General features: G+C 40.1%; 1 protein-coding gene across 1 annotated transcript in view; it reads right to left on the bottom strand.

The window, feature by feature from the left end:
* gabbr2 (gamma-aminobutyric acid (GABA) B receptor, 2) overlaps positions 1–8,121 on the bottom strand; it is a 200,836-nt gene extending 192,715 nt beyond the window's left edge. The window contains exon 1 of the mRNA XM_059349280.1: positions 7,124–8,121. Within this exon, the coding sequence (XP_059205263.1) occupies positions 7,124–7,438 (315 nt within the window). The 5' untranslated portion in view covers positions 7,439–8,121. The remainder of the gene's footprint in view (positions 1–7,123) is intronic.
* Between the last annotated feature and the right edge of the window lie 8,665 nt (positions 8,122–16,786).

Below are 16,786 nucleotides of genomic sequence, written 5' to 3'. Positions count from 1 at the left end.
GCCAAAACTCCTTTCTCGCTCTATCAAATTAGCAACATCCTGGCATAAACAAGAGGTTCAGTCATACATACTGTAATCTACTCCAGGCAAATGCAAGGTGCAAGGTGGAGAAAGCCAGAAGGCTAATTTGTTTTTGTCGCACTTGAACTCGCCTTTTGCATTTTACTGCTTGGAAAACCAATATTATATCAAATAAAGCATTGTGTTTTAAACACGTTGGCAGGAAAATGCTGGCCTATGGTCAGTGTGGATTAATGTACCAGAGAGAGGGAGCAGTCAAAAGTGACTTATTTCTCTTTTGAAGCAAACCTCTGGGATAAATAGGAAACCATGGTAAGAGCTCAGTTCTACTGAGGGTAAAAAGGGTTTGTGGACAAAAGATAGGCAAAAGGAACAACTGGTTTTGAATGCAACACTAACTATGCACAAGAAAAGGGAGTCCTAGCATGTCGCTTTTTTGTACAAAATAAATAAATAAAATTATATTTTAAAAACAGCATTTTAGGTCCTTATTGACTTTGATGGACACTTCCTACCTTTCATTTACAATGTTTTGCAATAAAGCTAGTTGTGTTTTAAATTCCTTGATCAGATCAAATTAAGCGAGCAAACGGTAGCCGCATTTCCATTCAAGTGTAAAACAATTTTTAGGCAATTTTCTTAAATGATGCAAAAAAGAAATGCAAATAAAGGCATGTTTCCAATCAACTGGTTTGAAGCAATACATCAGGCTTCAGCATAGTGTCATCAGAAGCTGGTGCATAGGCTAAATGTGGCTGTAATCTGCCAGTGAACAGAGTAAAGAAGTAAAGATTGCAAACCGGAAACAAAAACAAGATGCCATACAACCCATGTATGATAGACAATTAGAGATGGGTATTCAGGAATTTGTTTAACCTGGACAAGTTTTAATTGTCCTTTCATGTCAGCATGCATTCGCCATGTTTCATGCAGTCTAGAGATGAAGACAAATGAATATATTATCCATGAAGATGAAGTCATTTGGCTTAGATTTCACCACATCATAACATGTGTTTCCATACCCCATTGAGCACGCCAACTCTTGCGAAATTGAAGAATTTAGCTTTTCTAATGCAATACTTCAAAATGCGTACACATTTAAGAGAATAGAAACACGGCTAGTGATGAATGCAAGAGTCATAGTGCCCAACAAAAGCTAGAAAGAATGAGATCAGGAATTTTTTTAAGTGCATGGTGCAGCGATGTATTTGCCATGTTACACAGGTTTCAAATGATTGATGACAATTGTTTTAAGTGAGGTAGAGGTTTTGTCTCCCACAGTGAGGAGGATGGATAAAAGTACTGATGTTGTATAAAGCAATCTGATGATGCTGGGTGTTGTTTGAACTGAAGAACACTTCCTGTCTTACTGCTAAAGTGACCACAATGTCCTGACCTCAGGCAGTGCTGCAGGGGTGCCAATTGAAAACAGCCATGAACATATGTGGGAGTGTATGTGCTCTGCATGTGTGTGGCTGCGAAGGAGGGTGGGGCAGGTCTGTTGGTGTGAGTGCATAAAAACATACAGTACGAGCAAACCTCCATTCATAATGTGCCGTATTATGACTGTGTGCTTGTGTGTCATATCTTTTATAAAGCCAGCTTGAGGGCACATTAGAGACTCTTTTATTAGGAAAGTTCATGTTTATGGTTGTCTTCCTCCGGCCCTGCAGGCCACTGGCAGAATGACTCAGACAAAGGTCAGCAATTAGAGCTCAGATTTAGTAACTTTATGAAACTGTGACCCATCTGTCTCTAATTTTGCATGAAGCTAAGTGAAAAAAGCATTAAAACTCTCATGAACCTGTAAAATGATATCGTTATTGACACAACAACACAAGATCTTGGGAGCCTTTAACGAATCTAATGTGCATACCTCATTGCATGCAGTAATCACTTTTTTTAACATGGCCATTAAACTGTATAGCCTCAGAGAAACAACGCAAATGGCATTACATTATGATCCAATAAGAATTAAGAGGCTGACCATTTCCTCTTCCTGCACAGAAGATGATATAATCCTATTTCGGGATCTCCATCTCATGGCCCTACACAACTCTTTCTCTCTCGCCTCTCTCTCTGATTCTCCCCTGAGATGCTGTTCGTTCTATGAGAAGGGCTGCTGCACATTGATCCCCACTATCTGTGTCGGGTCAGTGGATACAGCCACACTCAGCACTTTCTGTATGCCTAGAGAGTACCCAGGCTGTCACAGGCTGCTTTTCCCCACTATCCCTGAATATTCACCCTCTCCTAGGAGCAGTGACAGGCAATCTTTGTTGACCCTGCTGGGTCACCGCCTTGGCGCCGAATGGATGTCAGATATTTAGATAATATGTGGCATACAATATGAGACCCTGACATACACGATGTCTAAAAGTGCTGCTTCATTTGGCCCATGTCAGATGGCTTTACACAAAAGCTCAAAGGTGAGTTACAGTGTGTGAATCAGTAAGAACAGTAAAAAAAACACTCTGGGACACTCTCTCTGAATAAATATAATAAATGACGTTAACTATAAATGTATGACATTTTGCTAAAGCAAATTCTCCTCAAAGCTAAAGCAGCTCACTTTGACTTAAGACCTATGCTTAGCAGCATTCTGACCTCCATTATGGTAAAGCCTTTTCACAGAAAATGTAACTTCTTCTGACAAAATGACAAAACGCCTTATATACGCTCAGGGGGGTGCTCTTCCTCCTGTGAACGAGTATACTGTACGGCGCTTTCAGGCTTGCCAACATGTGCACAAATGTGACATGTTGCATCTAGTCCTTAGAGGAGAGCAGGAGAAGCAGTCTGTGTGCACTATCTCTGAACATAGGTCACTGCTAACATAGTCTCAGGAGGCCCATAGTATTGCATGGATGGACAGTCATATGCTATAAATACGCATATGCATACTGTATCCTGTGCACTGTACATGGGAAAGTTCCGCATCTCTAACGACAGACTGTATGTCTTTGCGGTTGTATTGATTGGCCTTTAAAAATACATGTGTTATTTCAGCTCTGACAGCTAGAAAATAGGAAACATGATAGTGAGACCACAACCACATCCCCTTAAAGTACATTCATTAGGTTCAAGATTTCTTCCAAGAGGAGCAAACTGCTTGTTTTAAAGTGATCAGAGTAAAAAGAAGACCCCAAGAGTTGATATAAACTTTTGTTGCCTTAGATGAGACTTTTCACCTCTCATCATCGCAAAAGAGTTTCTCATTCCACAACTGACAACAAAAGGTGTTGGATCACTGCAGATGCTTTGGTGGTTGAGCTGTCATTTTTAAATTGAAAACTCTATCAACCGTTTTAACATAGGAAAATGATCTTACTTGCGTTAGCGTTGTGTTTGGTACTGTGTTGGTTCTTATTTGTTGAAACTTGACTTTTTGAAAAAAAAGTGACAGCCCTGGTGGGTGAAATTATATAAGTCTCTTATCCCTCCAGGAGGTCTTATGAAAAGATTTAGACTTTCTTGTCCTCTTTTCTCCAACAATTCTCTTAACCTGTGACGGACAGAAATCAGGCTTTTAAATCACGATGTTGAGCTCAGTGGGTGATGACTGTCAGCCAGGCCTGTTTCACAATTATGTCTCAATCTCCTAAAACAGCCCGTGTGCCTTAGTCACAGCATTAATAGACCTGACCTCATCGGAAACCAGTCTGACTATTACTGTGCTACACTAACAGAGCTAGCAAACTTTTCTGAAATGAGAAGAGTGTATGAATCAGTTTGCTTTCACTGATATTGATTTCACTGATTTGGTGGGTTACCAATTGTATCTATTGTTTGATATGTTTTCCATAGCTGAAGACAGCACAGCAAATAATTCAAAACTACCACTATTCAATGTACCTTGTAAACTATTCTGCTAAAAAAAAACCCTAATATTTCCCTGAGTGGCTCCTCTCAAGGGCCTGTCACACATCCTAAGCCTGCGAACTAGTGTAGCTTAGCCTAGAACGCTCTCACTGCCCAAAGTCTCCCTTCCATCCTCTTCCAGTCCTTCCTGTCCTCTCCAAAGCTTTGATCCTCTAAGCCTGCAGAGTTACAGTATCAGTCCTCGGTTACACTAAAACCCACACTCACACATCTAGAGCTGCAGTGGAGGACCAACTCCTGCTCCAGCACTAAGCCTCCCAGTTGATATAATCCATCCTACTTCTATTTTACCTGCAATGCTCTGAGTTTAAAGCAAAGTTGTATTTTCATCTGCAAAATTGCCATAGCCTGTTACAATGCCAGTATGGTTGAAATATCTTAGGAGTCTAGCTTTGGCCTGATCCAGCTGGTTTCACACCAGCCCGCATTAGATCTCATCTCCAGGCATTCCGCATTAGGACATCTGCTCTTCTCTAGTAACTGCTTCTCCAATCCTGCAGCAGCCGACTACCTACTACTAGCAGCACAGCCTCAGTTCCCAGGCCTTTTAGTGTTGGACCGCTTCCCCAGTGCCTCAGCATCCCCATCATCAGCACCACCACCCAGCTCCGCACCACCAGGGGATGGACTGGGCCTGCTCACTCTACCCATGGCTCCACCGACAGGGGATAAAGGGATAAAGAGCCTCTGCTCAGGGACTGATTACTTACATCTGCCAGGCTAAATCCCAGTGCCCACACATACACACACACACATGTGTACAAACATCATGCAGACACACACTTGGCCTGCTGCTAGCTGCAACAAACCCACTGATGCATGTATTGTTTTCTGACATAAGCATGTGGTATGTGGGGAAGCTGTGTGCATGTGTGAATGTGTGTTCAGGACTTTTATATTCACATGTACGTAAAAAGAATATGCGCCAATAAACGTATAATGAACAAACGTATTATAAATTGTTAATAGCACAGCCATCACTAACTTCACATTATTGCTCCTATAAATATGTCAGAGGCTCCAAAAGCAATATAGTCAACACAACAGCAATAACTCTGTCCTGGGCAAAGGTCTTATCCACCTGTAAATGCTCATGAGTGCTGAGACACTCAGAACACTTCAGACTGCTTCGCTTGATATGAGCAAACAATAATAGTTTCTTAAGATGTTATTGAAATCATGTTTCTCCCGCTAAAGTCTCTGGCTCTTTTATTATTCTCTGTAAATATATAATAACATTATTCTGTTGCAGTAATATATTGCCACTTGCTCTTCACGGTGCTCTCTGTGGTCCCTTGTTGACTTTAACCATGCCAGGCCATGCCAGACGATTTCCAATAGCTTGTAAATATACTCTGAGTTGTTGGCTGGGTGCTTTTTTTCTTAGAGTTATTGGAGCCAGAGCTAACAGGCCACCACTCTGCACATTCTTCATTACCACAATTAGTCTAGTACAGTAACAAGTCGTGTCTATAAGGTCTGTCACTAACAGAATACTGAAAGGGAAGATTGTTGCCAATATATTTTGGCATGTATCTGTACTTGTATTTGATATTAATGGGAAAACACTGGAGGTTTTAGTGCAGGCATAGAATATTTTTAATTTGACATTTCCAAAAACATGATCAGAGCTTGGATTTTCAGTTGGCCTGCCTACAAAACAAATGTCAAATACCACGGGATTGGCAGTGCCACAGTGTAATGGAGTTTAGCCTTTGACCGCAAAGTCATCAAATGACACTGTTCTCATGAATTCCCATTGATTGTCAGTATTAGAGAGCTGGCATCACTATCAGACATTCCCAGCGAGCGGATGTCAGGCTGGCCCACTGACCTCATGCTTCCAGCTCATCTTTCTCTCCCGGGGAATAGAAGGAGAAAAATCATAACTCTCATAAGAGCATATTAATCCCATGGTCTGAGCGCATGCCGCCTGCGAGGGCTTACCTCTGTCAACAGAGATTTGTGTGCTCTTTCACACGGACACACCTGTGCACATACACCATGCTGAACAAGTGCTAGACAGGAAAACCAAAAGAATGTCTGCTGTCTCGAAGGGGCTACCATCAGATGTTCTCATAAGACAAATTCGATCAACTCAAGACCAAAATTGAAACCGAATACAGTTTTCATTTTTATAGTTTTAATTTAGCAAGTAAATGTCATCTTATGTAACAGACATCTCCTGTTGTTAAATTGTTCAACAAAGCTGTCAAACTATCAGAATCCTTATATGTTGGCATGGCAACTGCATGATGCAGCAGCTGTGTCCTACAAGCACTAAATCACCAAAGAAGGCCACTATGAGGACTGCTGGCTGATTCAAATGATTCAAGTGTAAACAAACTATGGAGAACACACCTACAGTGCCACATCTTTTCAAAAAAAAGATTTAGCCATGACTAAACTTAAACGGGGCTTCAACTACAGTGGTATATGCTATATTATATATCATTGATGTTATTGTTATCAAACAAACAGATGTTAATTTGGAGCTGGGACGCTGTGAGATGGAGCTCCTTACAGGGGTGCAAGGAGTCTGAAGAAATCGTACATCCAATTACCGCCATCTTCAGGCACGATGAGAAGCAGCCCCGGAATCGTTAGAAGATACACTGATTCGTGACTCAAAATATTTATAGCGCAAAGCCATCTTAAGTCATACACACATCTTGTAAAGCAACGATAACAAAAAGAGCGAATGCAGTGTTTTTATTCAAATCTAATTGGACGACGGCGATGAATGACATTTCAGACAGCCTTGTCATTCTGTTACATCCTGAGATTGCGGTAACCATTAAAACGTCCAATATCAATATATGGAGAGTGTGCCTGGGTGCCCGGGTGATGCAGTGCCGGGTTACATATAAAATGCACTGTTAAGGACAGGCGACAGCAGCGACACAGACCGAGATGGGAAATATGCATTAACGCTGTGTTGTCATTTAGGAGGGGAAAGTGACAGCAGTTGACTTTTGCGCAACGAAAACACGCTCACCGACAACGAGGCTGCACATATACCAAACACAACAGACCAGCGTTTCCCCATGGACGCACAATGTGTGGAGCGCTGCGGGGCAAGGCGCGCGCCATACACACGTGCACATACATACACACACACGTGCACGCACGCACACAAGCCATATACAACTGTTTAAAACACGCCTGAGCAGACAGAACCAGCAGCAGCTTAGTGAAAGGATTTAGTCTGTATGTTTACCTCGGTGTCATAGATTTTGGTGATGAGTGAGAACGAGTACTTCCTGGACTCCCGTATGTGCTGGATGGCCAGTTGGACCGCCGGCTCGATCCCCTGGCTGATGCTGCTCATCAGGGCCGACTCGTTCATGGGCATAAGAACCATGATGGGCAAGTTTTCCCCGTCCCTGGCGAACCAGCTGTTGTCCTGTCCGTGTTTGGTACGGTCGTTACACACCTTGGCCATGGCAGGGTGGAATAGCAAAACAGACAGGAGCAGGCATCCCGTCGGGAGGAACATCTCCCAGCCGCTGCAGTCCCTCCGGGCTGGAGCCATGCTACCGTGCAGGGTGACCAAATGAGATCCCACCGTAACCCTCACTGTTTGGGCATCGCAAATTCGGGCTCGTCCGGGATGCTCAGACGCCCGTCCGTCAAGGAAATCGTATTTTTGAAAAGAGCAGACACGAAAGCCGCAGCAGCCCCTGCAGTGGGCAAACTCGTATGGGTTATGACTGCAAAGTGAGAAAATATTATACTCTATAACAGTGTAAGAATATTCCAAGGGCGCAGAGATTCGCGTTGCAGAGGGAGAGCTATTGCCTCTCGGTGTCCGTCATCCAAACGATCTCCTGTCAAACAGCCCTCTAATTCAACCCCTTTTCACCTTTGATTTGGACCGCTTATCTGAAGGATGCCCCCTAAAAGAAGGAGAAGTCCTCCCCGCAAGTGTAAACAGGAATCAATCACTCTTCGTTGACAGTTGTTGCGGATATAAAATCACCTCCGAAGTAAATTCCAAGCCAAGAGCTGGCAACTGTGGGCATCCCTGCCAAACGCAGTGCAGAAGCTGACAAATTACGCGACCGACGAAGCGATACGGAAACAGACTAAAAAACAAATGGAGCTGATGTTGAAAGCTTGACTACAGAGGTCCGAGGGGGGAGATGTCGAGAGAGTCTGCCCTGACAGCCAGTGGGACTGGGATGCTCATCTCCGATGGTGCGTCAGAGAAGCGCAGAAGCCGTCGCTGCTGCTGCTCACCGTACGCGCGAGAGGGAGCACTGAATGTGGAGGAGGAGAGGAAGCGAGGGAGGGGGGGGGAGGAGGAGGAGGAGGAGAGGGGGGATACAACAGCCTGGTGGAAAGGCTGCATAGGCTTTATGCAGGGCAGACTCATCAGCGGCTTGACAGCCAAGGGTGATTTACTGGGCTTTTATCTTCCCTATAAGAGGCAGACGACGTTTCAGACATGCATGGAGCAGGCTAGTTAAAATGTATAGGGCTGTATACACGTGTACAGCTCTGGTATGTTGCACGTCATAACAGCTACATCAAAAACACTTCTCAGAGCTATATTTTTAGTGACTCATTATAATTGCATATTCCAAGTGATGGTGGGATAGTTCCCACAGGCAGCTTTGATTTCCCGATTTACCTGCCGAAATGTTTTTTGCGCATATACTGTAGCTGGCTGTGTGCGTCTCAACTCGAAGATGAAAAGAGGATTCCCAGGCTAGAGACAATAAAGAATATATATAAATATCCGGAATCTATACTCTGGCCATGATTATACCAGAAGGGATTGGGAACTTTTTGCATGTGCTTTGATTTAGTGGGGTAATAAACAGTGCCACCTAGCAAAGCAGTTAAACAAAATGTACCAAATCGCAGTTTGTGAAGTTAGGCTCAGACATAGGCGTCCTTCTTTTAAGGTGCCGATAAAAGTTGATTATCACAGGAAAGGTGAACTTAATCCAGATATTGGAACCAGAAGTGATTGTATAGAAATGACGGTAACGCTTTATATTAAGGTAATTTTAATAACCATTAATTAACAAGTAATAAGGCCCTTGTAAGTCCTTACAAGATGCTTATTAACATTATTGTGTGTTTATAAGCTTATATAAGTGTTAATAATGGCATTACAAACACCTATGACCCACCCATTATGTATTTGCCATGCCTTCATTAATCTTATTTTGTTTGCTTATTGATATTAAAATATACTTTATTGCTCATCTATTATAAGTTAACTATAAGTTAACTATGCTTTTTGCAACTACCAGATCTAAAGCGAGAACAATGTCTTATTACTTGTTAATTAATGGTTATTAAGGACCTTATTATAAAGCGTTGCCGAAATGACTATTAAGACTGTAAAGTAATTGAATGTTTGGGAAACATTGGGAGCCATGAATTCAGCTGAATTTAGGACCACGGACAGTGAAACGCCTATGCTGGGAAGCCTCTGCACTGTCCATGGTGCTGAACTGCACACCAGCAGTGCAGCTGAACTTGTCCTCTGCTCCTGTTGACATGTTTACATTAGCCATTTACCTGTGCTTCCCCAAGGCGGGGAATGTACATTTTTCATTTTGTGTTTAAGGAATACCTTCTCCTACTGCCCCGAGGTTCAAAAACCAGGCAATTATTGCAATAGTTTGCATGGTATTGTTAAACAGGCGTGGGAGGAGAACAGAATATGATGCCAGGGGGTAACTGTTCTCCACATGTGGGAAAAATATGAAAGCGTTTCAAGTCATCAGCTGCAACTGTATTTCAAAACAAAGGCACATACAATTTGACCTATGCACAATTACAATCAGCGTCAAGGGGGTTCATTTAAAGAGCGCCTGAATGGAAGCACAAATTGGAGTATAATGTGTGTGTGTTTTTTTCAATTCATGATAAGGATGAGCATAAGGATTGCCTTGTTATGATTATTGTGTGAATACAGGTGTCGCTCAGCATCACATATGCCATGGACAGGATGCAACTATTTTCAGTGATGAGATATTCAAGTTGAAGTTCAAAGTACAACACAGGATGCAGGTCTTCAAAAATAATATTCACTATAAATAATAATAATAATAAAATATAATTCTTCAATCTTCCTGTAAAGGATAATGTCAGCATTATTATTATTATTATTCTACTCCTTAATACATACATACTCCTTCTTTAGACACTTTATTTTTTATTGTATTTTTATTGTATTTTGTATATTTTATTGCTTGAAGTATGCCTAGGTTGTTCTTATTTAATTGTGTTGTTATTGTCTCTGTGTGTAATGCTGCTGCTACACTGTAATGTCCCAGCTTGGGATAAATAAAGTAAATCTATCTATCTATCTATCTATCTATCTATCTATCTATCTATATGCACTGCCATTAAAATATACCATCTGTAAGTATTTCCTTTTTTCCAGATGAATTCACTGTATGGCCAGGCTTTGCTATCAGAAAATAGGCATTACACAACAACCCTTGCATAGTAAATACTTCTAATCACAATATGATTTCCAACACTCATCTAACACAACCACATTTTTCAATCTTCATTAGGGGTTTCAAGCATAAAGCGGTCATGGTTGATATGGCAGAGCTGACCCTCCTGGCTTCTTAAAACACGGGTCATTCATCACAAGGGCCAAGCAGCTCAATGCACACAACCAGAAAAAGAACCGGGTAAAGCCCTGGAGGATTGCAGGGATATCTAGGTCTTTCTCTCTCTTTCTCTCCCTCTGACAAGCTCATCCCTCATATGAAACATTCTCCCAAATCTAAACTCCTTAAGGAACCCAATATGAGAAGGGTCTTGTGATTTCTGGTGGATTACGCTCTTGACCCACGTTTTGATCTGTGAAGTCAGAAATACCTGCTTCCTAATTAATGTGACATGAATAACTGACTGAAGGAAGCAGGCAAGGAAAAGTTTGCCATATTCAAAGTGCAAGGGCAGAAAGCAAGTAGAGTAAGCACAGTGCTAAAATGAAAAAGCTGAACAGATCCAAAACAAACAGCTGTATTTTATCCACTTTGTATTCATCTATACAATAAATTCATCACACAGCTCAATTTCCTCTCTCCTCTCAGTAGTCAGCCTTCTTTTCTTTTCTGAGTGGTCCAGATGAAGAAGTAGGTCAAGTTGTCATCCCATCTGTTTGTTTCGCACAAGACAACATCCCTCCCTGCTCAAAACATTCCTCCAACACTCAGACAGTAGCGAGTTAGCAATATATGGAGTCATTATTGTAGAACTATTTTGTATCTCAATCCATGCATGCATAATCAGATTTGTAAATTTGTAAAAAAGGAAATCTTTGAATGCATGCTGAGATTTTTCAATGTATACAGGAGTCTGCAAATGTGAATTTAGAATATGTGTGTGCATAGTTAGACTTGTTAATGTGGGTTTTTTTTAAAAGTGTAGATACATCTGTAAATGCTTACTTAGATATTAATGGCTGAAAAGTATTTAGCACCAAGAGCTGGAAATAAAGACAAAGCATCAGTTACAACCCAGACAAGCCTCTCAGTTGTCTCTTTTTCTGCTACACTTCTGCAGTGGCAGAGATCTGCAGATGTGTTTGGAGATTTGTCTGCACACTCTGTTTGCACTGTGTGTGCCTGGGTAGCTATAAAGCCAGTCAGCAGTACCACGCAGTTATTTTACCTGCAATACAGAATACGCCGGTTTGGCCTTTAGATCGAATGTCAACGTTACTGTCATATTGGACAGATGGGCAAGACTGGCCTGTAAACAAATACAGGTAAATAGGGGAGCTGTGTTTGTTCTGGATAAAAAGCTCTATAACATTTACATTTCCCCATCAGTTTCAATTAGTTATTTTTATATTCAACGGTTTATGATCTATGTAAAGTAGGAAAAAAGCTTTATCTCCACACTGGCACTGGCAGCTACCATAGACTGAGGTATGTAGGATGAATAGCTACCAATAGTCAGAGAGGTATAAATGCAAGTCTCCACACACATTTGCAAATCAACATTCACATTTTCAGATCTCTGCCACAGCAGAAGTGTAGCACAAGTCACCTCTTTGAGAAAAATACTTTTATGCAACTTTTAAACTAATAAAATCTATGTACACAGCTACAGATTTATGTATGTGTTACACATTTTACTTCACATTTACAAACCTCAAGACATTTGCAAATCCGAATACAGAATTGGAGATTTTTTCACACTTTACAAACCTGATTACATACACACATTTGCAGATTCCTGTGCACAATTACAAATCTCAGCATACTTTGAGAATTTTTTACCCATTTACAAATCTGATTATGCACACACAGACTAAGATACAGTTACACAACTCTCCATACGCATTAGCAAATACTTCTCCTGCAACAATGGCCCATAGCAAAATGTTATAGAGTCCAAATAGTGTGGATAAGGACACAACATCAAACAGCAAATTAAACTAAATGTAAGGTGAGTAAACTACAATTCAATCGGCAATGAAGAGCTCTGAAAATTGGTTTGTTAATAAGCCCATACAATGGTTTGTATTCTACCAGCACCTACATTCATTTCCAGGTTATAATCAAGGAAGACCTCTAAACTGACATGGTTTGTTTTTTTCTCATGTAGAAATGCCATGTGTCCAGCTAATGATTGTTGCAGATGCCCAAATGAAAATGTCCATTTCATTTCAGATTATGAATCATTCATTAAGCTTTCAATCATGGCTCTGCAATCTGCCCGTCCTCACTAAACGAGATGTCAAGCCAATATATCACCACTAATTGGAACATACTTGTGTGGTATGAAGGACACAAAGTAAAAATGATTATGCAGATGTTGCTACTTGAGCAATCAGAGATGAAATTGTATATCATGACTGTAGATTAAATGACCATGTTCAGTGGCATACCATCTCAGACAACACCTTTTAGATAGTGTGAATGTGTTTAGCAGACTATATTAAATTATTTTGTGTTGTGTACGGATGGTCTCAGAAACCAATCAGAAACAAACTCAAGAATGATCAAGTTTTAAGCAGCTGTACTGCCAAACACCTGACACTCAATGCTGAAAAGATTCACAAATACATCATCATATATACACACACACACACACACACACACAGAACTGGCTGACATGTCCCTGTTTAATAGAGATTAATGGGGTGGCCTGAGGACATCCCTCACCAAAACCCTGACAATACGCCACAAGATGCTCTATGAATTTTAAATGCCAGGTATTCAGAGCAGGATGAATGAAATATGATATTTTTGACGCTCTCATATTTCATCGCTCAGATAGTTCTCCTCACCGATGAAATATCTGTGTTCATCTGTTGTGACTTGTTTATACAATGAGCAGATAATTGAATGGTCTGATGGATAATTAATCAACTTTATGTCACTTTCATAAAAACTTGTTCTGTAACATTTTTTGTTCTTATAGCTACACTTCATCACACCACTCTGCTGTTTTGATTAATATTTCTAGAGTGTGTGTGTGTGTGTGTGTGTGTGTGTGTGTGTGTGTGGAGGAGAGATGAAAAGGTTAGCCCATTAATCCATCCATCCAATCACTAATTCACTATTTAGCTGCAATGGGATGATATGCTGAGTTCTTTTTATATGTATAAGTCATCGAGGCCTAGTTTGATTTGGTATCACATTCCACATCCTTGAACATAAAATCTGCAGCATGAAAAGGCTTTGCTGTGATCTTCTTAACACGCGCACACACACACACACACACACACACACACACACACACACACTAGAGGTGAAAGCTAGAATAGGCTTTCATTTATCCCAGATCAACACCTTAGTTCACAGTTATCTCACACTTTACTGATTTCAAAACTCCAACCCAAGGACACAGGACTCTATCTTGACAAATAACTCTACTATACAGCGGGGAACATTTTATTATGAATCTCTGAGATGCTTCTTCCCCTTGTTCTCGACACGCTTGCCCTGCCAGTTACAGTGGCAGCTATTTGAATAATTGGTTTCAGAATCTGGAGTCACAGTCCTGCGAATTCCATGCATACCAACAAGTTGAGGAGCGATTCTTCAGCAGGGCGTGTTCCACACACGGCGCTGGAGAATGCATGTTTTATGAGCTCGGAAAACATGAAAACACTGCAGACTGTCAACTAGGGAATTTCCCCTTGGGATAAGGAAGAGGGATGACTCCAATTGGCCTCAGTTTAGGGGTTCTTGACGCTGAAACCTCCTCATGATAATTTTTGTAGTTGTGATCTAAACAAGTTTGTACGGCTCATTTAGAGAAATAATATGTGTGACACAGTTTACTAGTCAAACTTCTAAACTGCTGTGCAACATCTCTGGGATAGTGCACTTTAACATTTATCTTGTTTTACTGGGTGTTTTATTTGACTGCAACTGAAGGTCATGCAATGCCGCCATGGAATGATTTTTTTTTTACAGCTATATATTATACAGCAGACTCATGGAATTCAGACTGTTAAATGACTAAAAAGAACATATTCACCAAAAGTCACTCACCTTGAAATGCACAACAAGACAAAAGGGGAAGTTCCTCACATTCAGCAATTCACCATTCACTGGTTATCTGCAAATACAAGACCAACTAATTTTAAACCACACAGCACATTACAGTGATTACATTACAAAACAACAAAGGGGAAAACCACAGCAGGATACATCCTTCTTACAGGCTCAGGAGGATGTTGGTTTGAAATGTTACCAGGCCAACAAGTAGCTAGAGCATCTGAAAAGTAATGCAATTATTTTGGAGGAATATTACAACAAATTTTTACCTCTTGTCTAAGAAATTACACCATTTATTTTTTCCAGTATATTTTACTTTTTTGGGGGTTACAGGGTGGTATTTTTCTAATGAATTTAAGTAAAGGCAGTTGCAGGTGTTTTCAATTATAACCTAATGGCTGATTAGACTTTTGCCCAGCTTGTGTGAGGTGACCAAAAAGGTGTAAATTGACCCACCTTAAGGGTCAAAAATTAGATCTGGTCAGTAGGCTAAATGCCCATAAACCTGAGGAGAGGTCTAATTAGGGGAATTAAGTGGAAACACCTGCATGGGTGGAGCATAAAGGTATAGTCCTCCTAGTTGAGTTAAAGTAGCATTAAGCTTTTTGTCCAGAAGTTTAGCCCCTTTTTTAAATACCATTACAAGACAGTGAACAGTATGTTATTCATCTACAGATGGAAGCTAGTGAGTGATGCATACTGCTAGTATGCTACTGTTATATAGTAGGTTACTACTAGTATTAGAGTCACTTTTACAATGACAAAAATAACAATGTTAGAAACAAGGAAATTAAAATTGCTTTGGAACTATAATTAGAAACAATGACTGACTAACGCAGGCCAGTAAAGGTAACCAGGCCAATAAACTATTTTGAGCAGTTAAAAAAAACGGTGGACCATATGATGGTATTATATGTCCAGCTAATGTTTCACAGCTGTGACCAGCTTGCTAATGTTAAGTCAATTTAGCTATCTACTTGGCTAAAGCTCTGTGTTTACTAACATAATGACAATTCACACAATATTTACTATCAAGAATACGGAGTAAATGATTCAACCATATAGCCAAACAAAACATATTATCAGTGGTGGAAAGTAACGAAGTACTTTTACTCAAGTACTTAATTTTTTTAGTAATTTTGAGGTACTTGTACTTTACTTGAGTATTTACATTTTATGTCACTTTATACTTCTACTTCACTACATTTTAAGGCAAATATTGTACTTTTTACTCCACTACATTTAGCTGACAGCTTTAGTTACTTTACAGGTTGAGGTTTAACATAAAAAAACACTAAATTTAGGTGATTAGACAATTTCTAAAATAAACCTCATAACAGAATATTAAGTAGTCAATATGAGCCCTACCTTGAGAAAATTAAAACGCCGTATACATAAATGCATCATTAATAATAATCTAATATAATATTTGGAATATATAATATAATCTGAGCGGCTCCATTCTGCATAACGAGTACTTTTACTTTGATACTTTAAGTACATTTTGATGCTGATACTTTTGTACTTTCACTTAAGTACATTTTGAATGCAGGACTTTTACTTGTAGTGGAGTAATTTCACAGTGTGGTATTAGTACTTTTACTTAAGTAAGAGATCTGAATACTTTTTCCACCTCTGCATATTATGCAGCTTAGGTCACATTTATCATGCTAATGTAGTTAGCTCCAGCTTCGTGTTTCTGACTACAGCAACTGCGAAACAAAACAAACAAACACAAGAACGCTTACTTCTTGGACAGGTATGTCCTCTTCTGTTGATCTGGAACTAAAGTTAGTCCATGGACCGCATAATAAAGAGGAGTTTTAGCGCATTCACAGTCTCGAGACTTTTCTTTTCTTCCAAGTGACAACCTATTGTTGGACGCATTTTTGTGGTGTTATTTACAAGCCTTGCTGCAAATTGCTACCGTTTTGGTAGCATTTCGGGGCTAACAACAACTCAAGGACAGCCAACCTGAAGACTCTGTAGAGGGCTGGGGCTGCACTCATTATTACTAACCATTTCAAAGTTGACAGGTACTTCACATAACATATATTATGTTGCCATTGTAATTTATTCATTTAAATACATAGGTTGCATGACAACAGTTAATAATTTTAGAGGTGCAAAGTGAAAGAATTTTAGTTTTTAAAAATGGAGAAATGCAGAAAAATTTTTACTTTTATGCAACTTTTAAACTAATAAAATCTATGTACACAGCTACAAATTTATGTATGTGTTTACACATTTTACTTCACATTTACAAACCTCAAGACATTTGCAAATCTGAATACAGAATTGGAGATTTTTTTACACTTTACAAACCTGATTACGTACACACATTTTCAGATTCCTGTGCACAATTACAAATTTCAGCATGC

This window comes from Centropristis striata, chromosome 14 (genome assembly GCF_030273125.1).
Source record: "Centropristis striata isolate RG_2023a ecotype Rhode Island chromosome 14, C.striata_1.0, whole genome shotgun sequence".
Taxonomy (NCBI): Eukaryota; Metazoa; Chordata; class Actinopteri; order Perciformes; family Serranidae; genus Centropristis; species Centropristis striata.
Note: the sequence above shows the minus strand (reverse complement) of the source record. Positions and strands in the feature narration are given on the sequence as shown.